The 24,558-nt window shown below is 47.2% G+C and overlaps 1 protein-coding gene across 4 annotated transcripts in view; it reads right to left on the bottom strand.

The window, feature by feature from the left end:
- Window positions 1-24,558, bottom strand: part of MAP3K21 (mitogen-activated protein kinase kinase kinase 21) — a 211,103-nt gene that overhangs the window by 21,815 nt on the left and 164,730 nt on the right. For 2 of the 4 annotated variants that reach the window (XM_029593869.1, XM_029593870.1), the window contains one exon: window positions 12,694-13,479. The exons of 1 other annotated variant lie outside the window; for it this stretch is intronic. In XM_029593869.1, the coding sequence (XP_029449729.1) occupies window positions 12,694-13,479 (786 nt within the window). The remainder of the gene's footprint in view (window positions 1-12,693; window positions 13,480-24,558) is intronic. One more of the 4 variants, XM_029593871.1, reaches the window with a different exon arrangement.

Here is a 24,558-nt window from a genome sequence, read left to right as displayed (position 1 = left end):
TTGTAGTATGGATGTTATCTTCTTGTTGATGGAAAACTTTGCCCAGGTTTTGCTGCGGTTGTTTAGGTTTTTGCTGTGAGCGTTCTCTAGGATGCCCTCTAGCCGGTACTGGCTGAGACTGTTGCCAATGTGTTGGTTGAGGCAAGCAGTATCGATAAGATTTATATAATCTCCTGAGATAAGAACATTTGGAAGACATATAGCCTTCTAGCTGAAGGATTCTGCTGTTGTAAATAGGGCTTGTACTGCTACATTCTGTTCCTTGATTTGGGCTTTTTTCCCCCTCCCCAAACAAGTTATCTCCTAGATAGGGTTGATCGGCAAATTTCTCATGAGCATAGTCTCTTAGCCAGGCCATGCATCCTGCACTTACGTAAGCAAATGCTCTTATTGTGGCATCAAAGGACTTGAAACTGTCCAGAGAAGGTGTAGGATGGCTTCCAAATCGCAGAGAGGAGGTAGGGAAGACAGCTCACCTATCTCAGTCTTGATGAAGGGTTTTCGTTCTGCATGCAGTCGTAGATATATTGAACTATATAGAACTGATGCTGCGTGACTGAGGTCAGCATTGTGCCCTGAAAGACACTTTTTCCAAAGTTGTCTAAGATATGCTGATCTTTCCCCAGAAGTATGTTCGAATGAAGTAGAGTCTTTTGTCTTTTTCATAGCACTCTCTGCTACTATGGAATTACAGGAGAGTTTGTACTATTCCTTATCCTGGAGACTTCTTCATTCTGCATTTTAGGTTGTTTCACGCCACTGTGGAGCCTGAGTATGGGGTCTCCTACATTTTCATAAGGACAGTGTCCAATGCTGCATGGGTTCAAATGATCCGGATGGATCGGGATATGCAGGTAGGCTTCCGACAAGTCTAATGCCGTGAGGAATTCTCCTGGCTGTACTGCGTTCTTGACGGAGCGCAGAGTTTCCATGCAAAACCTCGGGACTCTTAAGTATCGATTGACTGACTTGAGGTCCAGTACGGGCCGAAAGGTGCCCCCTTTCTTGGGTCCATGAAATAAATAGAATAGTGTCCAGAATTCACTTCCCAGGCAGGTACTGGGATGATGGCTTTCAAGGACAGGAGCCTCGCCAGGGTAGCTTCCAATGCTGCCTTCTTGTGTGTGGGACAGGAAGATTCCACAAACCTGTCCAGAGGGAGGAGATGAAAATCCAGATAATACCCCTCTCGGATGATGGCGAGGACCCACTGGTCCGACGTAATCTCGACCCATCTGGGGTAGAGGAGGGTTAACCTGCCCCCTATGGCTCCGTCCCCCAGATGGATAGGTGGATTCTCATTGTGAGGCGCGGCCAGGACCTGAGCCCGGGCCTGTTCCCCTCTTGCGCTGCTTGGTCCGAAAGGACTGATTCCGGGCCTGAGGACGAGGTTCCTGGTAGCAACTCCTGTAGGGAACGAAGCGCTGTGAACTCCTGCCCCTGGAGGGCCTTGGAAAGGCGCGCTGGCTCCTTCTGAACCGATCTTCCGGCAGTCTAGGCACTGGAGAGGCGCCCCATGTACTGGCCAGTTTATCAAGGATGCTGCCAAATAGGAAAGAGCCCTTAAAGGGCAATCTGGTGAGGCGTGTCTTTGAAGGCGCATCAGCTGACCATTTCCGGATCCAGAGCTGCCTCCTGGCGGCTACGGAGGATGAGATCCCCTTGGCTGTTGTCCGGACTAGGTCTGATGCAGCATCCGTGAGGAATGAGAGAGCTGACTCCATGTCAGCTGCTGGAGCGTTGTTCCTGACCTGTGACAAACAGGCACGCGTCACCACTGTGCAGCAGGTTGCGATCCGCAAAGATAGAGCTGCCACCTCAAAGGTCTGTTTCAGAATGGCATCCAGTCGCCGGTCATGAGGCTCCTTGAGGGCCGTCCCCCCTTCAACTGGAATGGTAGTGCGCTTGACCACAGCGCTAATCAAGGCGTCCACCTGAGGGCACGCCAGCAGGTCCTGGATAGCCGGTGCCAATGGGTACATGTCCGTCAGGGCCCGGCCCCCTTTGAAGGAAGCCGCTGGTGCCGCCCATTCTAAATCTATCAGTTGTTGTGCTGCTTGCAAGAATGGAAAATGGCGGGCTGTAGGACGAAGACCTTCCAGCAGGGGGTTCTGCGCAGAGGGTACCGTAGCGCTGGGACCTGTAATATCCAACTCCGCCAGGCACTGAGACACCAGGTCGGAGAGATCCTCTTTAGGGAAGAACCGCCTCATGGTTCTATATGGCTCAATCCCTGGGGGAAGTTCCCTCTCGTCTGGGAGTTCGGACTCGTCCGGTGAAACCTCCTGGTCTGATTGATCTGGACTGTCCAGCGGCGGGAGGTCCCGCTCACGATAAGGGCGTGAGGGTCCAGGAACAGGAGCCGCAGGAGCCGCCACCGCAGCGGCAGCCGCAGCAGCCACCACAGTCGCAGCCACCGCAGAAACAGCAGGAATAGGAACAGCAGGAACCGCAGGGCCTGGACGGGAAGCCATTTGCATCTGTACAAAGGCATGAATCCCCTTAAAGAGATCCACCCAGGAAATTGAAGCAGCCTCTAATCGCCAGGGTACAAGATCCCCCGGGATTCCAGATTGGTCGAGACTGCCCGCTAAATCTGGGGTAGCCCCTGGGGAACTGTCAGCAAATCGTGGCTGAGACTGGTCCTGGCCCGAGGGTCCCACGGCCTCCTCACATTGGGCACATAGGGAGTCTGGCTCTTCACTGTGCGTGGCTCGAAGCTGGCATGCGGAGCAGAGGCCGAGGGCCTTAAAACCGGAGGCAGGCAGCGCCCCCGCTGAAGACGCTGAGGCGTTCTGTTCCATTGAAAAGTATGCGCTGAATGAAAAGCGGCCACAATATACGCTTAAGAGAATAGGCGCACAATAATATGCGGCAGCAATATGCGCTTAATATAAGAGGCGCGTAATAATATGCGGCAGCAATATGCGCTTAATACAACAGGCGCTGAAGAATAATATGCGGCAGCAATATAGACAAGCGCTCAGCCCTATGCGGCTAACAATATACGCTCAATGATATGCAATATGCTCTCAGCAATAGGCGATCAGGGATACACGCTCAATTGTATGCAATATGCTCTCAGCAATATGCGGTTAGCAATACACGCTCAATGGCATTCAATAGGCTCTCAGCAGTATGCGGTTAGCAATACACACTCAATGGCTTTCAATAGGCACTCAGCAATAAGCGGTTAGCAATACACGCTCAATGGCTTTCAATAGGCTCTCAGCAATAAGCGGTTAGCAATACACGCTCAGTGGTATGCAATATGCTCTCAGTAATAAGGCAATATACGCACAATAAGGAATATAATATGCGCTTAGTCATAGAGCTGCGCCTATTACAGGCGCTCAATACCTGAACAAGGCCCACAAAACGGCACCCTCCACGGCGTGCCACGCCGCCGATCCTCTGTTCCTCGGAGACCAGAAATAAGAGATGTACGCCTTACCTGATCCTCGGCGCTTCCCGGCTGGAACCCGGGCGGTCTCCGGCTGCGGGGGGAGAGGGCAAGTACCTTCACCGCCGCATTTGAGGATATGCACCCGCTGCCTCGTCCACGCCAGGACCGAGGCGCCTCGTATGCCTCACCCGAACCTCGCCCGGGGGCTACGTCCCTGCCGCGATTCGGCCACCGGACCGAGGACTTAAACCTCCGGAGGATCACGGAAATCACCCCGGGAAACTCTACTGGGGGAGGGACCTTAGGGTATCACCGCAGGAATGCGGGGCTCGATGTTGTAGAAGTTGTAATTGAAAGAAAGTAGAATGTAGAAAATAGAAAGTAGATTTGGAAAACACGCTCAGCGAGCGTGCAGGCTCTCCAAACTGCTTTGGAGACGGAAATTACTAAGTTGCTACGCTTCCTGTGGGGATATATATACACCCGTGCTGACGTCAGATCCGTCTCCAACTGCTAGCACGAGCATACTATACCCATTCGTTCTGAGTCCATCTGGCTACACGCCAGGAAAGAAACATTTGCTTTCTCACAGGACAAGCAGGATGGTAGTCCTCACATATGGGTGAGTACCGAGCTGAGGATGTCCGAACATGCACCAAATGTACCCAACGGCGTGCAACAGGCACAACAACTGGGGTGGAATTTGGTAGAGGGCATCCTGAACCCCACCGGGCAGGCGGAAGGGTGTTGGTACGTCACGTTGGAAATAGGTTACGCAGGACAGATTGGCTGAAGATGGAATCTTGTCTTCCGGCTTTGTCTAGGCAATAGTGGGCTGCGAAAGTGTGGAGAGAACTCCAGGTGGCAGTCCTGCAAATGTCAGGAAGCGGCACCGATCGTAGGTGTGCTACTGAAGTCGCCATGGCCCTCACAGAGTGTGCTTTAACACGGTCTTGAAAAGGAATGCCTGCTTGCTGATAGCAAAAAGATATGCAGTCCGCCAACCAGGAGGAGAGAGTCTGCTTACCCACAGGTTGCCCTAGTTTGTTGGGATGGAAAGACGAATAACTGAGTGCTCTTCCTGTGGGCAACTGTACGGTCTCTAGGTAGAACACTAGAGCCCGTTTACAGTCAAGGGTATGCAGAGCCTGTTCCCCTGGGTTGGAGTGGGGCCTGGGAAAGAAGATAGGTAAAATGATGGATTGATTAATGTGAAACTCTGAAACTACCTTAGGCAAAAACTTAGGGTGAGTGTGGAGTACCGCCCGATCCTGCAGGAGTTTAGTGTAAGGCGGATAGGTAACTAGGGCCTGTAACTCACTAACCCTGCGAGGTGAAGTGATAGCCAAAAGGAAAATCACTTTCCATGTGAGATATTTTAGGTCACAGGAGTGAAGAGGCTCGAATGTTGGTTTCATGAGCCGACCGAGAACCAGATTAAGGTCCCAAGAAGGGATCGGAGGATGTAAAGGTGGCTTGATATGGAGCAAGCCTTTAAGAAAACGTGTTACGAGGGGTTGTACCGATATAGGGACATCCAACACCTTTATGGAAGGCGGCTACCGCACTGACATGCATTCTGATGGAAGAGGTCTTTAGACCTGATTCCCATAAATTGTGGGAATTATAAGCTTTTCCAGCAAGCCATTTCATCAGGGTTTAAACATTAACTTCCCTTCTCCCTGACCTTTGCCTGAATAAAAGCATCACTTGTGCTTAAGTCTCTGCCTGGGAAAGGATACCTGACTGTCATGTATTTCTCTAGCTTATAATTAACCCTGATAGCCTGAAAGAAGGGCTGGGTTTTCCCTAGTCAGAGGCAGGATAAAGACAGGAGGTATAGAATTCAGCAGCCAATGAAATGATCCGTGCACACCCCCTGAGCCAAGCCAATAGTGTAGAGACTCGTCTGTTGCTATGGGGAAAGTAGCCAATCATGTAATGACACATCTGCCTTTGTATGAATGTACAATAAAAGAGGGCGCTGAGGTGTGCTCAACCCCTTCTCTTCCTGCCTGCCATGAAAGCTGCCTGATGCGTCTTCATTACTGCTACATAAATGCCAGAGATAGTCCAAAAACCTTGGGATTGGACAGGAAAAGGGATCAAGGGATTGCGAAGAACACCATGATGTGTATCTTTTCCATTTATAGGAATAAGATTTTCTTGTGGACGGCTTTCGTGAAGCAATCAGGACATGAGAAACCGAATCTGAAAGGTTAAGTGGTTGAAGAATTAACCTTTCAACATACATGCAGTCAGGGACAAGGCCTGAAGATTGGGAAGACGTAGACATCCGTCGTTCTGAGTGATCAGAAGCGAGTGCGTTCCCAAGGGAACGTGCCTGCGGATGGAGAGATACTGGAGTATGGGAAACCATACTTGGCGTGGCCAGTGAGGTGCTATCAGGATCATGGTTCCCTTGTCCTGATGGAGCTTCACGAGAGTCTTCGAGAGAAGAGGAAGTGGAGGGAATGCATAAAGCAGACCGGCTGTCCACGAGAGGGAGAATGCATCTCTGGGCTGAGAGCGCTCGCTCCCAATGAGGGAGCAGTAATTGTCCACCTTGCGGTTCTGAGGGGACGCAAAGAGGTCTATTTGGGGATGACCCCATTGCTGGAAGAGAGAGGTCGCTACGGAGGGATTGAGAGACCACTTGTGCGGTTGGAAGAAATGACTGTCAAGACATTGTGCACTCCCGGCAAATAGGTGGCCCTGAGGTACATAGAGTGGGAGAGCGCTTCCGCCCAAATCTGCGCAGCTTCCTGACACAGAAGGAAGGAGCCTGTGCCTCCCTGCTTGTTGATGTACCACATGGCCACCTGGTTGTCCGTCTGAATCAGGATGACGTGATTTGATAGGCAATCCTGAAAAGCTCTGAGAGCATATCGCATCGCTCGAAGCTCCAGGAAATTTATCTGGTGTTTGGCTTCCTCTGGAGACCAAAATCCTTGAGACTGAAGATCATTCACATGAGCTCCGCAGCCAAGGTTGGAAGCATCTGTGGTGAGAATGAGTTGAGGATCTGGCAGGTGAAAAGGCAGTCCCTGGAGGAGATTGTTCTGATCTTTCCACCAGGTGAGAGACAGACGGAGTGCGTCGGTGATGTGGACAATGGTTGACAGAGGCTGAGTCACTTGAGTCCATTGTGACCTCAGAGTCCAATGCATGACTCTCATGGCCAGGCGGGCCATTGGTGTGAGATGGACTGAGAACGTCATGTGTCCGAGAAGGACAAGGAATTGTCGAGCTGTTGCTGTATACTGAGACTGCAACTGATGAGTGAGGGACACGAGGGTTTGCATTCGTTGAGGTAGAAAGGCTTTTGCCTGTAAGGTGTCCAAGTCTGCCCCAATGAACGATAAGGTTTGAGATGGGACTAAATAGGATTTCTCGTAACTGACGAGAAATCCTAGAGAAATTAGAGTGTGTAGGGTAAAATCCAGGGACGATCGAGCGGCTTGCTGGGTTGGGGCCCTGATTAACCAGTCGTCTAGATAGGGGAAGACGTGAACACCTTCTTTCCTGAGAAAGGCTGCGACAACCATGAGACATTTGGTAAAGACTCGTGGTGCTGATGCTAGGCCGAACAGAAGGACGCGATATTGATAGTGCTTTGGGCCTACTAAAAACCTGAGGTACTTGCGGTGACCTGGAGCTATCGCAATGTGTGTGCATGCATCCTGAAGGTCCAGAGAGCAGAGACAGTCTCCTCTTTGCAGAAGAGGTAGAAGCGAGCCCAAGGTTACCATCTTTAACTTTTCTTGCTGTAGGTACTTGAGAGCACGTAGGTCCAGAATTGGACCAACTCCCCCGGATTTTTTGGGGATCAAAAAGTACCGGGAATAGAACCCTAGGCCTTGTTGCGAAAGAGGGACGGGTTCTATTGCTCTTAACTGGAGAAGAAGAGAAACCTCCTGCTCCAGAGGGACAGAGTGGTCGGTTACTCTCCACGCTTGTAGAGGTGGTGATTCCGGTGGAAGAGTAAGAAAGTTCAGGAGGTAACCCTGAGCAATGATTGCTAGCACCCATTGGTCGGTTGTGATTGATTGCCACATGCTGTGAAAGTGGCACAATCGACCTCCCACTGGTATGCCTGGCAGAGGGATCGGGCTGCTGCTCTCCAAGGGAAAGTCAAAAAGCTGAAGCAGGCCCCGGCTGGGGAGCTGCTTGTGGCTTTTGCTTCCGGGGCTGGCGAGGCTGAGATTTTTGATAAGGCCTCGTAACTCGGGACCTTGTTGGTGGAGGATAGTACTTCCTTGGGCGGAAGAATGACTTCTTAGAGTCCTTCTTGAAGGGCTGTCTAGAAGGGAAGTCAGAAGGTATCAATGAGAGCTGTTTGAGGGTCTCATGATGGTCCTTTAATTCAGCCACTATTTGCAGAATCTGTTCACCGAACATATTATCTCCTATACAGGGAAGGTCAGAGAGAGCCTGTCTTGTACTTCTGGGCGAAGGTCAGAAGACTTGAGCCAGGCCCAGCGTCTTGCCGAAATGGCAGTTGCAGACACCCTAGTGGAGGTGTCGAAGATATCGTAAGCTGTTCTTATCTCATGCTTTCCTGCCTCAAACCCCTTGTTGACAAGGGTTTGAAGATGTTCTTGAAATTGGTCAGGCAGGGTTTCAGAGAAGTCCTGTATTTGCTTGAAAATGACCCTGTTGTATTGGGTCATGTACAGCTGGTAAGAAGCAATCCTGGAAATGAGCATGGCCCCTTGGAACACTCGACGACCAATATTGTCGAGGAACTTGTGTTCCTTGACAGGAGGGGTAGATGATTGTGGTTTCGTCCTTTTTGCTTTCTTTTGAGCCGATTCCACCACAACTGAGTGGTGGTCAAGCTGAGATTTTTGAAAGCCAGGGGCTGACTATACCAGATAAGTAGTGTCAGCCTTTCTGTGTACTGGGGCAATGGATCCAGGGTTTTCCCAGTTCTTTTTGAGGAGGTCAAGAAGAACTTGATGAATGGGAATAGAAGTGATCACTTTAGGGGCATCCAGGAATTGGAGAAGCTCCATCATCTGGTGCCTATCATCTTGCTCTGTCTGAAGCTGGAAAGGGACCAATTCTGACATTTCCTTCACAAAATTAATGAAAGAAAGGTCCTCTGGAGGAGAATACTTTCTACTTTCAGTAGGAGAAGGAGGTGAAGGTAAATCATCGGTGTCTGTGGAAGTATCATCACCCCAGGTGTCATAAGGATCAGCAGGCTGACCTGTAGGACGAGAAGGGGGTTGGATACCTGAAGGGCCCGGCTGAGGCTCCGAGAAAATCGAAGGAATCACCGGGGCACCGTGGACGCCCTGGGGGGCATTGGTGCTGGCATCGAAGGCATCGATGGCGCATCGCTCCCGATGAATGAATCTGTGGCGAGGGACGACATGGCATCGATGGCTGAGGCAATACCCCTGAAGGAGGAATGCGAAACGGTGTTTCTCCTCCCGATGAAGCTGTCATCGGGGAGCGCACCGGGGCCACCGGAGACCCGGGAATTACCAGTGGAAGGGCAGTCATGAGCGCCTCCATCCGGGATAGCAGCGGTGCCAGCGCTGCTGGAATCGGGTCGGTGACTGGTTCCACTCTCGGTGCCGGTGTCTGAGGGACCTGGAGTCGTTACATCGCCTTGTCGATGGCCTCCTGGACCAGCCGGTCCAGTTCTTCCCGGAGACCTGGGGCAATCAGCTCCGGCTCCGTGACGGAAGAGGGAGGCTGAGGCACAATCGGAGGGACCAACTTTACAGGCGGAATCGCTACTCCCAAACCCCGATCGGGTGAGGGTGGCCTCTATGTCCCGGTCGCAGGAGTGGTCGGGACGGGGCTTCTTCGATGGTGGCTCGGACAGTGGCGAGGTCGATGATTTCACTCCCTCGACGGTCCGAGACTTACGATGCCGATGGCGATGTTTCTCACTTCGATCCCCTCGATCTTGAGGGGGAGAAACGGGAGTCGATGGCCGTGAAGACATCGATGGCGGGCGGTCACCGGACGGTTGTCGATGGTGCAACTTCGACGGTGCCGGTTCCGATGACGTCTATGCGATGGACAGCGTCGGGGTGTGAGCACGGAAAAGGAGTCCCCATCTTCTCCATTCTGGCTTTGCGACCTTTTGGTGTCATAAGGGCACATTTGATGCAAGTCAGGACATCATATTCATGGCCTAAACACATTACACAGACTCCATGAGGGTCTGTGATAGACATGGTGCGAGTACAGTCCGGGCACCGACGAAAACCCAACGCCATGGCCATAGAAAAAATCGAGCCGCGGTACAGTCGAAGGCCAGTAGGCCGCGAGGGCCAAACTCGACAGTAATCGACGAAAATCGTTGAAAAACTTACCGGAGTACCGCGGCCTGAGAAAAGTTAGAGGGACCCCTGTGGGGCAAAATAATTTTAAATAAGTCCGTGAGGAAAATTCCTGTCAGGAATCTGTTCAGAGCTCCTAAACTGCGAGGCTACTGCTGCGCGGAAAAAAGAAGACTGAAAGGGGACCCCCTGCTGGCTGCAGGGTTAGTGCCATGCTGGGATTGCCCAGTAGGGGCCAGTCAAAGTTCTGGAAACATTGACAGAAGTTTTCCGTGATTGGGCTCCATCCTGATGATGTCACCCATATGTGAAGACTACCATCCTGCTTGTCCTGTGAGAAAAACAGATACTAAATCATTTGAACTCATCAATATATATTGCAAGTTATGCTGCCAGCAGAAGCAGCTAAAAAGAATGTAATAGAAATTGCATGGGAAACATTTCCATATTGACAATAGCAATATGGGGCTTGTAGTCTGGGCCAAATAATAGAGCATAAAGCAAAGCTACTTACCTTGTCAGGCCTTATTTGATTCCATCCCTAAGCATTACATAAACTTCATTTTGATTCTGACATGCACCAGGACTCCAAGATTCCATGGACTTAGGGATTCCATGCTCCTTCCTGCGAAATTTGCAGTTCACTATAGAATCATGAAGACCAGGGATCCAGTATAGCCTGGGCGGGTAGAGATGCCATCATCAAAACCCTTCCCCATCCAATCCCCCACCACCATGTGTTCATCCATCATGTGGCATAGGGAGAGCAGCAGTACATCGGGCAGCACCTTCTCCCTTCTCTTGCAGCTGGGCCCAACTGCTCTTTCAGTCACAGGATACCATATAGCTCTTAGGTTGAAAGCAGCAATCAGGCCCAACTGGTAGAGAATGGAGTCATGATCTGATGTACTATCACTCTTCCTTGCGGTGACCAGCATTAGTGGGAACAGAGGACGTGGGGGGACTGGAGTGGGAGAATAAGGGAAAGAGGGGATGGGGTTGATAGTGTGAAACAGGGAAAGGCTGGGGGACTAAAGGAAAAGGGGATGAAAGGGGATAGGCTAGAGGAAGAGAAAGGAAAGAGAAGGGGGTATATTGGGTTGTGTGAAACAGGATGGAGGTTGTGATAGTATTATGGGAAAGGGGTTGGGAGATGGGGTATGTGATGGAGAAGGAAGGAGGTGGGTGAAGAGCTGGGTATGTGTGTGTATATATAGACAGGTGGGATGGGGACAATACAAACTGGGGGTGGAGAGAGGTTGGGGGAGAGACAGAAGGGGAAAATAGTGACCAGGATATGGATGTTAAAGGCAGCAGAGCTAAAGACAGGGGAGTGACCACTTCCCTCTCCTCTCTGGTTATCCCCCACCCCCCAAAATCTGAGAACTTCTATCCCCAATCTTACCTACTTCCTTCTCCACCTCTTCCACCCCAATTCTGATCCCTGCCCTTATTGCCTTTCCTTATCCTCCCTGCTTCTCCCATCTTCTCATCACTCTGTGCCTCCATCCCTTATCCCTCTACTCCTCCTGCCTTAGATCCTCATTTTTCTTGAGATTCCCCCCTCTTCTCCATTTCCAAATCCCTTCCCTTTCTTACCCAGGCTCAATCACCAAGATCTCTTTTCCTCCAATCAAGAACCAAATAAATTAGCTGGACACAAATGACTTTATAAAGTTTAAAAACAATTATTCAAATATGCAATCTGCATACATAATTGCTGCAGAATCTTGAAAAATCTGCTGAAGGAATCTGGATACTGACTATTGTGCATTAACCAGTTGTCAATACATCATTCTGTTTATATTGTATGTACTTATAATACTTTTATTTATGCACCATTTGTATTTATCCAAAGTTTACTATATGAGTTGATTTTTACAAACACTCCACCAATCCATTTTAAGTTCAGTTGCAGAATCAGTCTTTTCGCCTAATTATTCTAGAGCAGTTACAAAAGTACATGTGACTCCAGAAGCACCAACCAAAAACTAGAGAGGTGGCTATTGCTTTGGTGGAAAACGTATGACCAGTCAGGAAAATTCCAGAACCTTATATCTATAGACCATGCTACATCTCTAAATGTGCCTGCCTTGACAGTCATTGATCTACAAAGAGCAGGTAGCAGAATCAAAAGTAGTGGGACAATCAACAATATAAGTATATGGAGACCGATATATAGAAAATACAGATCGCTTGTAGCATGCTTTTTGATGGTCAGATTGGACATTTTTCAGGTGCATTTGGGAAAAAAGCTGAAAGATGGCCTGCTTCTCTGCCATAGTGAGAAAAAAAATCTCTGCAGAAAGAAAAAATGGTTGGTAAGCCTGCTCAAATCTCCAATTATGCTGAAAATATTGGGTGTCAATTAGAAATCTGATGAAAAACACAACTAAAGAAAATGCTGGCAAGCCTGACTAGGGATCTAAAGAAGAAAAACGTTTTTATCCTAATGGCCCCAACAGTGTAAAAGTACTGAGGCAGTCACAGAGCCCAGAGGAAGATGACTGGCAGGCATAAAAAAAAGCAGGTGTGGAGCTGTACAGGAATTCTTGCATATGCTTGTTAAAGATTTTCAGCCTCTATTCGAAAGCTCTGGAAGATTTGTTCCAGTATACATTGTGCAGTCATGTAACCTAATTTTGATAGAGGAACTGCTGGTCTTCAGAGAGAACCGTAAAATATGAAAATTAAAGTTTTGTTTACTTAATTTACTACATACTCTGCAAGCTGTTAAACTTCTATAGGCACAAATTTGTCAGCTCTTTGGGTCAGATATCCATAATGAAGTGATTAATATTGAAAAGTGAATGCAAGTATTAGCAGTGGAGAAAGGACGATAACTTACCTGATTAGCCATTTAATAAGCTAAAGTATTAGCTGTGTAAAGATCATGAAGAAAATTTTATGGACTTCAGAGATAGTTAAATATTTTTATTTCTGTATTGTGTTAACCTTCCCTCCCCTCCCACTTTTACTTACTGGTCACCTGATAGACGTTTCCATCAGATACTGTCCGTCTGTGACGTAACACGTTCCGTTTTGATGAGCTATTTGGCAAAATCTCAGCTTTTTGCTTCAGCATAGGAATAAACGACTGCTTTGATAGTCCACTAGGATGAACAAAGTCAGGAACCACAGTTGTGCTTTGTTCATTTGCATTAGCAGTAACTGTAGGTGAGAAATCCTGAATTGAAGCATCTGTATCACAAACACTAGGTGTAATGCAAACACAACTGTCGTCACAGTCAGACTGAAGTAAACACCTTGTGGAAATGGAAGGCAGAGACAGAAGATTCACAGTGCTGGGAAGTGGGTTTGGAGATGAAATGCTGGTTTCCTCCTTCTTAGGCTGTAGTCTTGTAGGACTGGCACTTCGACGAAACTTTGAAGCTCGCTGAAATATTCTCTCATGTTTCTTCTTTTCCTCTTTGGGCAACAATTCATCTGTTTGCTGCCATTTATTTATCTCTCTAATATCTACGCCCAATGTCACAGATGCAAGCAGCACAGCACATCCGTACAGAACATTTTCAATGCTCTTTTTCTGTGTTGTCCTCTTGAGGCTATTGGTGGGAGTCACCTGGGGAGTACTACTTGCTGAGCTAGCAGATGTTCCTTCTTCAAAGCTTTCGTTCTCATCAGCATTCTCGCCCTCATCATCTTTCCAAAGAGGTAGATCAATATAGGCTTGATTAGGCAACTTTAATTGCTTTGGTCTTTTATTGTCTAATCCTTCAGCTAAGCATCTCGGATCTGCACAGACACCTATATTCGAATAAAGAGGAATTAATAGAGACTGTACATGTCTACCTAAAACCAGCTTGTGCTTAAAGTTTCACAAATGTGGTCAATTACACTGTGCTGTACCATGCAAACTGTTTTGAATGTACATACAAATTATTCATGAAGGCAGACTAGAATTATTGAAGTTGTATAGGCCATTAAGGGGAGCTAAGCAAATTGCCAATCCTCCAGTGCAGAGCCAGTACAAGGGTATGAGGCACCCTAGGTAAACTTTTTTTTTTTAAGCATTTGTATTCAACCAATCCACAGATCTTGGTGGTTCACAAAACACACATCTGGAACACAAAATACAATAAAACAAAACATCCATCCAACCCATCTTCCCAATAATCACCTTCCTTAAGCTGGTCTAGACAGCCCCACATCCTCTAGGGAAACTCATTAATAAAGGCCCTAGAGAAAAAGTGTATTTTAAGAGACTTCCTAAACATCATAGTCTTTTTCTGTACTAATCACTTCTTATTGCCTTACGTCCCTCCATCCCCAGCCATGTCCTTCCCCAGAGCATCTTCCCCCTTTTCTTCAGCTGCCAGCAGATGGGTTCTGCCAGCAGCCCTGCTGGGCCCTTCCTCTTTTCTTCAGCCACAACTGGCAGCCAGGGGCTCACATTGGTGAGTTTGCTGCCCTCTGAGTATTGGCACTCTAAGAGATTGCTTAGTTCACCTAAAGGAAGTGCCAGCCCTGCTCCAGCGACACAGAAGCTGAACAGCAGCACTGAAATTAGCTGTGAAGAAAGCTGCATAAGATTCTGTTATAGGTAGTCTCTGAATACTTGGCTTATGCACAGAAGTTTTGCCTGAAAAATGAGAAAATAAGGAGGACCCACATGATTCTTAGACTAGGATCAGAAGAAAAGGATTGAGGCTAAGAAACTCAGAAGATAAAAATTCTCGTCTGTCAAAATATATACCAGTACTGTAAGCCTACAAAAATAGAGATGCATATTAACTGATATCTATGATTACCTATATCGCACCATAAAAAAAACTAAGTTGCTCGCCTTTAACAGGTGTTTTCTGCAGATAGCAGGATAAATTTATTTTATCTATTTTTTTTTTTTAAACTTTTCTATACCGTTGCTAAGTTAAATACCGTCACAACTGTTTACATGTAGGCACATATTTAATGTAGGTAAAAGTGTACAATAGTACATTCTAACAGGTGCCGTCAAAGGTTCGGTTACAATATATCATTAGACAGTCATTTAGCACACAAGTAGGATGACATCAACTGAAGCAGAGATGCAAAAATTCTGAGTGCAGAAAGTCTGAAAAGATCTTTGTTAGAATATGAGGAACTTCCTGCAAAGCCCCTCCCCCCAAGTTTCTCAGTCTTACTGGGAAGAGACTGAGGTTTCTGTGTTTGATTTATTTTGCTGACTATGGAGAATACCTGTTACAGGTGAGCAACTTAACTTTCCTTGGTGGACAAGCAGGATAAAGTTGGGACTCCCAAAAAGCAAAATTGCTCACCTGTAATAGGTGTTCTCCCAGGACAGCAGGATGTTAGTCCTCACTTATGAGTGACATCAGAGCCCTGTCACAGAACACTTTTGTCAAAGTTTCTAGAGCTTTGAGTGGCACACTGAGCATGCCTAGCATGCCACTAAGCCTGTGGCCACATGGGGGTCCCACTTCAGTCTCGTTTGTAGCAAAAAGTACGAGTGAAAAATAAAATAAGAAAACTGTATCGAACCCAACTCCGTGGGTGGCAGGAGGGGTTCGTGAGGACTAACATCCTGCTGTCCTGGGAGAACACCTGTTACAGGTAAGCAACTCTGCTTTCTCCCAGGACAAGCAGGATGGTAGTCCTCACATATGGGTGAGTATGTGAGGACTACCCATATGTGAGGACTACCTCACATATGGGTGAATGTGTGAGGAATGCCCGAAACAGAGTCAACCAAGCAGAACCCAAAATGTGTAACAGCCTGAAATTCACAGTGGGCTGTAGGTAGGAAGAGTTGGGTTCCTAAACTGGAAACAAATTATGCAGGACAGACTGGTCAAAGACGCCATCCTGACTGCCAGCCTTGTCAAGACAGTAATGGGCTGCAAAGGTATGGAAAGAGCTCCAAGTCGCAGCTCTGCAGATGTCGGCAATAGGTACCGAACGGAAATGCGCTACTGACGTTGCCATGGCTCTGACTGAATACACTTTCACGCGTCCCTGTAGCGGAAGGTCTGCTTGCTGGTAGCAGAAGGAAATACAGTCCGCCAACCAGGTGGACAGGGTCTGCTTGCCCCCTCAACTCAGAGTCTGTTTTTATCAAAGGAGACAGAGTTGGATGGACTGCCTATGGGCTGCAGTGCGGTCTATATAAAATGCGAGTGCACGTTTACAGTCCAAGGAGTGCAGGGCCCGCTCACCTGGGTATGAGTGAGGCCTCGGAAAAGAGGTGGGCAGTATTATGGATTGATTCAAGTTGAAATCAGACACTATCTTTGGCAAGAATTTAGGGTGAGTGCGAAGCACTACCCAGTCATGGAGAAAGCTTGTATAAGGTGGGTAATGTTACTAGTACCTGGAGCTTACTGACTCTGTGAGCCGATGTTAAAGCAAGTAGAAAGAGCACTTTCCAAGTGAGATGGTGTAGCTCACAGGAGTGTAGAGGCTCGAATGGCGGTCGCATGAGCTGTGTTAGTACCACATAGGAGGTCCCATGATGGAACCGGAGGACGCAGTGGAGGCTTTAGTTGCAGCAAGCCTCTCATAAAGCGCCCTAAAAGGGGTTGCGCCGAGATCGGGGCATCTCCTATACCTTTGTGGTAAGCGGCTACGGCGCCGACATGTACTCTGATGGAGGAAGTTTGTAGGCCAGACTCAGTGAGGTACCAGAGGTAGTCCAGGAACCTTGGTGTGGGGCAGGAAAATGGATCTATTCCCTTTGTCGTGCACCACAAGGAAAATCTTTTCCATTTGGAACGATAAGATTTCCTAGTAGAAGGCTTTCATGAAGCTACGAGGACTTGGGACACATTGTTGGAAAGGTGAAGGGATTGTAGTATCAACCTTTCAACATCCATGCTATCAGAGAAGGGAGTGGAGGTTTGGATGACGCAACAGACAGTTGTCTTGCGTTATCAGAGTTGGGTTCATGCCCAGGCATATTGGTTGCTGGACTGAGAGGTCGCGTAGGATGGGAAACAAACCTACCGCGGCCAGTAAGGGGCTACGAGGATCATTGAGCCCCGGTCTTGTCGTAACTTCACGAGAGTCTTGCTGATGAGTGGAAGTGGAGGGTAGGCATATGGAAGGCCCTTTGTCCACAAGTGGGCTAAGGCATCCCTTGGTGGTGTCTTGTGGCTGCGGTGCAGAGAACAGAAGTTGTTCATTTTGCGGTAGTGAATTGACGCAAAGACGTCTATGTGCGGGTGTCCCCACTGGTGGAAAATTTGTTTTGCTACAGTGGGATCCAGGGACCATTCATGGGGATGAAAGGTCCAGCTGAGATTGTCCACCATCACATTATCCACGCCTGCCAGGTAGGTTGCTCTCAGTAGCATGGAATGTGAGAGAGCCCAGGTCCAGATCTGCGCCGCCTCTTGGCATAGCAGGTAAGAGCCTGTGCCCCCCTGCTTGTTGAGGTACCACATTGCTACCTGGTTGTCTGTTTGAATTAGGATTACCTTGTTGGATAGGCAATCCTGGAAAGCAAATAGGGTATATCTATTACTCTGAGCTCCAGAAAATGTATCTGGTGCTTTGATTCTGCTGCAGTCCAGGTTCCCTGGGTTTGCAGGTTGTTGACATGGGCTCCCCAACAGAGGTTGGAGGCATCTGTTGTCAGTGTAATCTGAGCTTCTGGAGATTGAAAGGGTGACTATCTGAAGATTGGACTCCTGTATCCACCAAGCTAATGAGAGACGAAGCTGGCTGGTGACGTGGCAATGTGGGACATATGTTGATATGATTGGGACCACTGGGACTTTAAAGTCTACTGTGTTACTCTCATGGCTAGACGAGCCATTGGGGTAACGTAGACCGTGGATGCCATGTGACCTAGTAAGGTTAGTAGATGGCGAGCTGTGATGGTTTGGCAAGTCTGTACTGCTTTGGCCAAGGTTGATAATGTGCGTGCTCGGCCCTTTGGGAGGTACGCCTTGGCTTATATGGTGTTTAAATCCGCTCCGATGAAGGAGAAGGTACATAATGGAGTCAGATTTGACTTGGGATAGTTTATGAGAAACCCCAAGGATTGTAGCAGTTGTACAGTGAGATGTAAGGATTGAAGTACTACTTTCCTTGGATGGACCTCTGAGTAGCCAATCGTCTAGATACGGATAGGCATGGATGCTATGCTGTCTTAGGTAAGCCGCTACTACTGCCAGGCATTTCGTAAACACACGGGGTGCTGACGCTAGGCCGAATGGTAGCACTCTGTATTTGAAATGCCAGTGACAAACTAAGAATCTGGAGGTATTTGCGATGTGGAGGGGTTATGGCTATATGGGCATATGCCTCCTGAAGATCTAGAGAGCAAAGCCAATCTCCCTTTTGTAGAAGAGGGAGCATGGAGCCCAAGGTTACCATCCCGAAGTTTTCCTTGCGAAGATGTTTGTTTAGGGCACGAATGCCGCCTGATGTTTTTGGGAATTAGAAAATATTGGGAGTGGAACCCTTTTCCACGCTGCAGTCAGAGAACCGGTTGTATGGCATTGGACTGCAGGAGGATTGAGAGTTCCTGCTTGAGAAGTGGAGAATGGTCGGCTCAACTCCACACCGGACAAGGTGGAGAGTCCGGTGGTAGAGTGAGGAAGTTTAGATGGTAACCGTGGGCAACCACAGAAAGGACCCATTGGTCCATTGTGATTGTGTGCCATATGTTTGCAAAGTGGCACAAGCGGCCCCCTACAGGAAAAATTGCTGGAAGCGGGGATTGACTGTTGCTCTCTAGAAGGGAGTCAAAAACCCGATGCAGGACCAGTCTGCGGGGCTGGCTGGGCTTTCAGAGGACTGTGCTGACGAGGCTGACCTTTTTGATAGGGTCTGGTTGGTAGAGACTGGGATGGAGAAGGATAATACCTATGGGTTTTATAGGATGGCCTACTGGGATCCCTTCTGAACTGTCATTTGGTTGTGGATTAAAAGTCAGAGGAAACAGTAGATAATTGACACAATGTCTCATGATGGTCTGAGTTGCGCAACTGCTTCTTGGATTTTCTCTCCACACAAGTTGTCCCTTGTGCAGCTGTCTTGGACCTCTTGATACAAGTCTGAAGATTTCAACCATGCCCATCATCTGGCACTTATGCCTGCTGCTGACACTCTGGAGGCAGTCTCAAATATATCATAGGCAGCTCTGACCTCGTGTTTTCCAGCATCAAGGCCCTTCTGGAGGATGGAATTCAATCCCTCTTGAAACTTCTCTGGCAGGGATTCGGAGAAATCCTGAATCTGCTTCCAAAGGTTTCTAGTGTAGTGTGTCATGTATAGCTGGTAGGCTGCTATACGTGCCTTCAACATAGAACCCTGGAACACAGTGCACCCAAAGGTGTCCAAAGATTTCTGCTCCTTACCAGGAGGGGCAGAAGAATGAGGCTGGGACCTGTTTGCTTTCTTCTGAGCGGATTCGACCACCATGGAGTGGTGAGGGAGCTGGGTTTTCTGGAATCCTTGAGCTGATTGGACCAAGTAGGTGGCAGCAGTTTTCCTGTTCACCAGTGGAACTGTACCTGGGTGCTCCCAGGTACGATGCAACAGGTCAAGTAGAACTTCGTGGACTGGAATTGCCATCACTTCCTTGGAAGCATCCATGAATTGCAAAACTTCTAGCATCCTGTCCCTGACATCCTCTTCAGTCTGCAGTTTAAAAGGGATGGTTTCAGACATTTCCTTTATAAAGCTTGCAAACGAGAGGTCCTCTGGAGGGAAGCGACATCTTTCATCTGGAGGTGAAGGCTCCGATGGGATGTCCTCGGAATCTTGGAGTCAGAGGAATCATCACGCCAGGGATCGTACGGCTGGTCTCCTCCACCCTATGGTTCTTCCGATGGAGCCAGCATTGTAGGCACAGGGTCAGGCCTTGGCTTACGAGTCTGTGCCAGTGGCAACTGAATCCTCAAAACGCTTGGAGGACTGCCTCTTGGACCATCCTGTCCAATTCCTCCCGGAAGGTTGGTGTTGGTAACACAGCTGCCGGCGTTGGAGGCTCCATGGGTGTTGCCGGAGGGTCCACAGGAATATGTTGAGTTTCAGCCCCCGACAGTTGCAGGTGGGGAATGCCTCGGTGTTCCGGGTCCAGAGGAGGATGTGGATTCCTCTTCCCGGGACGTTTTGGTCGGCGGTTCAATCGATGCCAGTGTCGGTGTCTTGTCTGTGCCGGAGGAAGTATCTCATCGATGTCCATGCCGGTGCTTTTCTCTATGCTTGGCCTGGTCCTTCTCCAGCACAGAGGATAAGGATGTCGATGCCTTTGAGCGCGAAGATGTCTGACTGGCAGTCACCGGTGTCTCAATGGTGTTGAGATGTTGAAGGCAACGGAGTCAATGATGAAGACTGCTTTTGACGCAGTACACTCTTGGCTGGAGTAGACTGGGTTGAGTGCTTAGATCTGAATTGGTGTTCCATTTTTTCTAAGTGGGCCCGGCGGCCTTTCGGAGTCATTTGGGCGCAACTGGTGCACAGTTGGACATCATGGGAAGGTCCCAAGCATAAAACGCAGACATCATGCGGGTCCATAATGGACATAGTCCTCTGACACTTGGGACACTTCCGAAAACCGGTTGCTATTTTTTTGAAAAATATATGCGGCGTGCGGTCGGTGGTCGGGCACAGATGATAGTACCGTTGTGTACCGACCGCAAACAACGAGGTAAAAACTTACCAACGTTAGCAGAGGTTGACGGTGGGACCCCGGGATGGGGAAAAAGCTTTGAAATGTTTTGAAAAGTTCCATGAGGAAAAAGTTGTGAGCAATTCTCAGAGCTCCTGAGAACTGCGAGGCAACTGCTGTGCGGAAAAAAAAAAAAAGAGAGAGAGACTGAAGGGGGTCCCCTGCTGGATGCAGGGTTAGTGACATGCTGGGCATGCTCAGTGTGCCAGTCAAAGTTTTGTGATAGGGCTCCATCCTGATGATGTCATCTATATGTGAGGACTACCATCCTGCTTGTCCTAGGAGAATCAATTTCAGAGGGCAAGTACATAGATACTAGCTGGCTTTCAACATCCTTGCCACCAGAGCCAAAAAATTAAGGTTGGGATGTAGAGGATTCCTATTGCACTGCAGGAGGAGGGATGGAATCTTCCCAATTCTGTTGGTTGTTAAACTGATAGGTATTTAAGCCAAGGAAACCAGATTTGATTAGGCCAAAAGGAGGCTATCAGAATCATTTGCTATGCGGCCCACTCCCACCGTCAACTTTTGAATTTTTTTTTTTTTTTTTAATATAAGCACCATTGGGATAAATGCATAAAGCCATCCTCAATTCCATGAAACTGAGAATGCATCCACAGCCACTCTGTCCCTTACTGGTCTCCTGGAACAGTATATGGAAAACTTGCTGCTCAAAGATGTAGCAAAGCAATCTATTTGCGGAGTGCTCTGAAAGTTAGAAAGGTTCCTGTGATTGTAGCGTGATCTTTGTGCGACTGTAGTTTGCAACTTAAGCTGTCTGCTATATGGATTCTGGTTTCCCAGATGTTAGCTTGAAGAAAAATCTTGCAGGGAATTTCTCATTTCCAAATCCTGGAGGCCTCTAGGCAAAAACTGAAAGAGCCTATTCCTCCTTGTTTTTAACAAAACACTGCTACTTGATCATCTGAATTAACACTACCATATAACTTCAGCCATAGAATGAATAATTTGAACACACTGAAGAACACTTTCAATTCTAGATGGTTTATATGAAGCACTTTCTGGTAACAGATTCCCCAACAGCAGAGGTTTCTCAGATGAGCTTCCCAACCTTGGGTGTTAGCATCTCTTGAAATTAGGATAGGTGAAACTGACCTCTTAGAAGATATGAACTGACATGTCAGGTACTGGATGAGAAAGTTGGATATTTCACTTTGTATGTTAATGGCTGATGATGCTGGATCCAGCTGCAACTGAGCCAGCCTCATGTGAAGACATGTAAAAGATATGACATGGACTGTTGCTGCCATGTGACCTAACATCTTCATGAAGAGTTGGGCAAACCTGTTGCTGGCTTGCAATCTTTAGTATTAACTATAAGTCTTCTGAAGAGTCAGAAACACTCCTCTGTGTTGTGTCCTGGTTGGCTCCTATGGTCTAAGATGAGAGCTTCATGCTGGATTTTCAGAAACTGATGAAAAATACCTGAAAGACTGAAGGGTGTTCGTCGTACAGCATGTAGATGAATAAGCTTCTTGAAGGGAATGTCCAGTTATGTGCCAGTCATTAGGTAGGAAAAAACCAAAAACGTTCACCCTTAAGCCCACAACAGCAGCATCGCAATTCGTGAAAACTTGGTGTAGCTTAGAGGCCATGGGAATATATTTTATTGCTTGTGGTTGTTCACTATGGTGAAACCTAGATAGTTTCTATGAGCTTTCTGAATCAAGATGTTAAGTATCTTTGAAGTCTAATGAAGAACTTTTCTAGAAGGGGAAGTATGGTGCCCAAGGAATTTTTCCTTTTAAGTATTTAAAAACCATAGTAACATAGTAAGAGATAGCAGAAAAGACCCAAGTGGTCCATCCAATCTGCCTGGTAAATTGCCGCTCCATGCAGATTACACCAGTTAACACAGATTACCCATTTTTTTCATTTCCATCCTTTAGCCATTAGAGATTCTATGTTTATCCTGCTGGATTCCATTACCATTCTTAAATTCACCTCCTCCTGAGAGGGTATTCAATGCATCCACTATCCTTTCTGTAAAGAAATATTTCCCCGAAGTTGTTCCTGAGTCTACAACTTACTTTCTATTCGAAATGGTTTGATTCTTTTGCATCATTAATACCTTTCAAGTATTTAAATCTGAATATTTTCCCTCTATCCCTCCTCTCCTCCAAGGTATAAGAAGAATTAGGCTTATTTTACAGTGAAACTTCGTAACGTGTAACAATGTAACTTGTGGAGTAAGAGGAGGGAGCAATGTGAATTATAATAGAGATATTTTGAGACATATTACACAGAGAGGAAGGAGGAAGAACGGGGAGATATAGTATAGACTTAAATACCTGAAGGGTATTAATGATGCACAAGAATCAAACCATTTCCAATGGAAAGGCAGCTATAGAAATAGGGAAAATATGAAGCTCCAAGAGGGTAGACAACCAACATCAGGAAATGTTTCTTCACAGAAAGGGTGGAGGATGCATGGAATACGTTATTCCTGGAGGAGGTAGTGAAGACAACTGTAATGGAATTCAAAATGGTGCACAATTCTTGAGATTCAAAATGGGTCAGAGATCAGCTGTCTTCTTTTTGGCATCAGGAAGTATTTGGAATAGAGTCTTGAGCTCCTTTCTTGTAGTGGAACTGGTTCTACTGCACTGACAAATAGAAGGGATGACAAATTCTTGCTGAAGGAGCTTGAACTGTTCTGTATCTAGGGAGTATCCCACTGGAAGATTTCCATGTATGCAGCATCTGCAAGCTTCTCTGCATATCTTCGGATGCATGCAGTCAAGTCCCAATGGCTACTGTAGAAGCTCTGAGGAGGTATTATAGGTGTCATATGCCAATCTGTTTACTACATTCTTCTGTCAGCTTCTTGGATTAGTGGGATGAATTGCCCATTTTATTTACTGGAAGTACGTCTGCCATGGACTGGAGCCTTTTCAGGCAGGAATGCATATATTGTACCATATGCTATTGATGAGCTGCTATTCTAGAGTTGAGCATAGCTGCTTGAACACCTTTTTGTCACATTACCCAGCATCTTGGCATCTTTTCGAAAGGGAGTTTTTGAATCAGAGCATATAACTTTTTTCAAAGCTGGCTACTACTGATTCAGGAACTGGATCTTTTGATGTCCTAGAGATAGTTGAACTTTGCATCTGAGATCTCACTTCCCTGCTACTGAAGAATAGACAAAGGTGTTTGTCACATCCTTGTCTGAAGGTCTTGAAAATCTATATTCTGGAACTGCTACTACTTGTCTAGGTGATTAAATGTATTTGACCAATCCAAATACGTCTTCTGTAGGCTCTGCTTCTTATAAATTGAATGGAATTTCCTTGGCTATTTTTCGTACAAAGCAGGAAATGGTCATGTCTTCAAGAGATATATTCTTAGAATGCTGAAGGAACCAGTTTGACTGATGCCCTGTGGTCGTCTCATCCTGCAAATGGAATGATAGGTGGTGTAAGGTCATTACTATAGTTCCTGTGAATCTGACAAAATAGATCTTCCAGGGTTATCCTCTCCCTTGAAGAAGCTAAGTATTGAGATTGAGAAAGGATCTGAGTTTGGAACTTTTCATCTCTACAATGATAAAGTGATATAATACAGTTGTTCTCAACCCGGTCTTCAGGGACTGCCTAGCCAATCTTTTTCAGGATACCTCTAATATTTAAGATATATTTGCATACATTGGAGGCAGTGCATACAAATATATCTCATGTGTATTCATTAGAGATCCTGAAAACCAAACTAGCCAGGCAGTCCCTGAGGACCAGGTAGAGAACCAATGGTAGACTGACTAACTTGTAAGCCATGGTAGCATTTGTTCCAGTGAGGAAGGAGGAGGATGAGGTACACCAAAAGTCTTGGCTATCCTTAAGTACTTCACAAATTCCAGCCATATTTTATTCAAAACCGAATATGGGTCTGATCCAGTTGGAGGAATTGATGAGGAACAGCTGCCCAATTCTGGGACCAGAACTGGCACAGAATTTTTGTTTTTCAGATGTCGTTTCCTCCTGTTTTGTTTGTTCAGCACAGACAGAAATGAGTCAGGCTTGTATAGCAATAAGTTTCCAGTGACTATTAGAGTGGACAATGCTGGTGCAATATCTGCACTGAAAAGATATTCAGCTGACAGCATTTGTCAGGGAAATTATGCCTGTACCGAGACTGTGCCAAATCATGATGCTGAGCAAAGGGGGGAATGGTACCTATATTGAGAC

This window comes from Rhinatrema bivittatum, chromosome 3 (genome assembly GCF_901001135.1).
Source record: "Rhinatrema bivittatum chromosome 3, aRhiBiv1.1, whole genome shotgun sequence".
Lineage (NCBI taxonomy): Eukaryota > Metazoa > Chordata > Amphibia > Gymnophiona > Rhinatrematidae > Rhinatrema > Rhinatrema bivittatum.
Note: the sequence above shows the minus strand (reverse complement) of the source record. Positions and strands in the feature narration are given on the sequence as shown.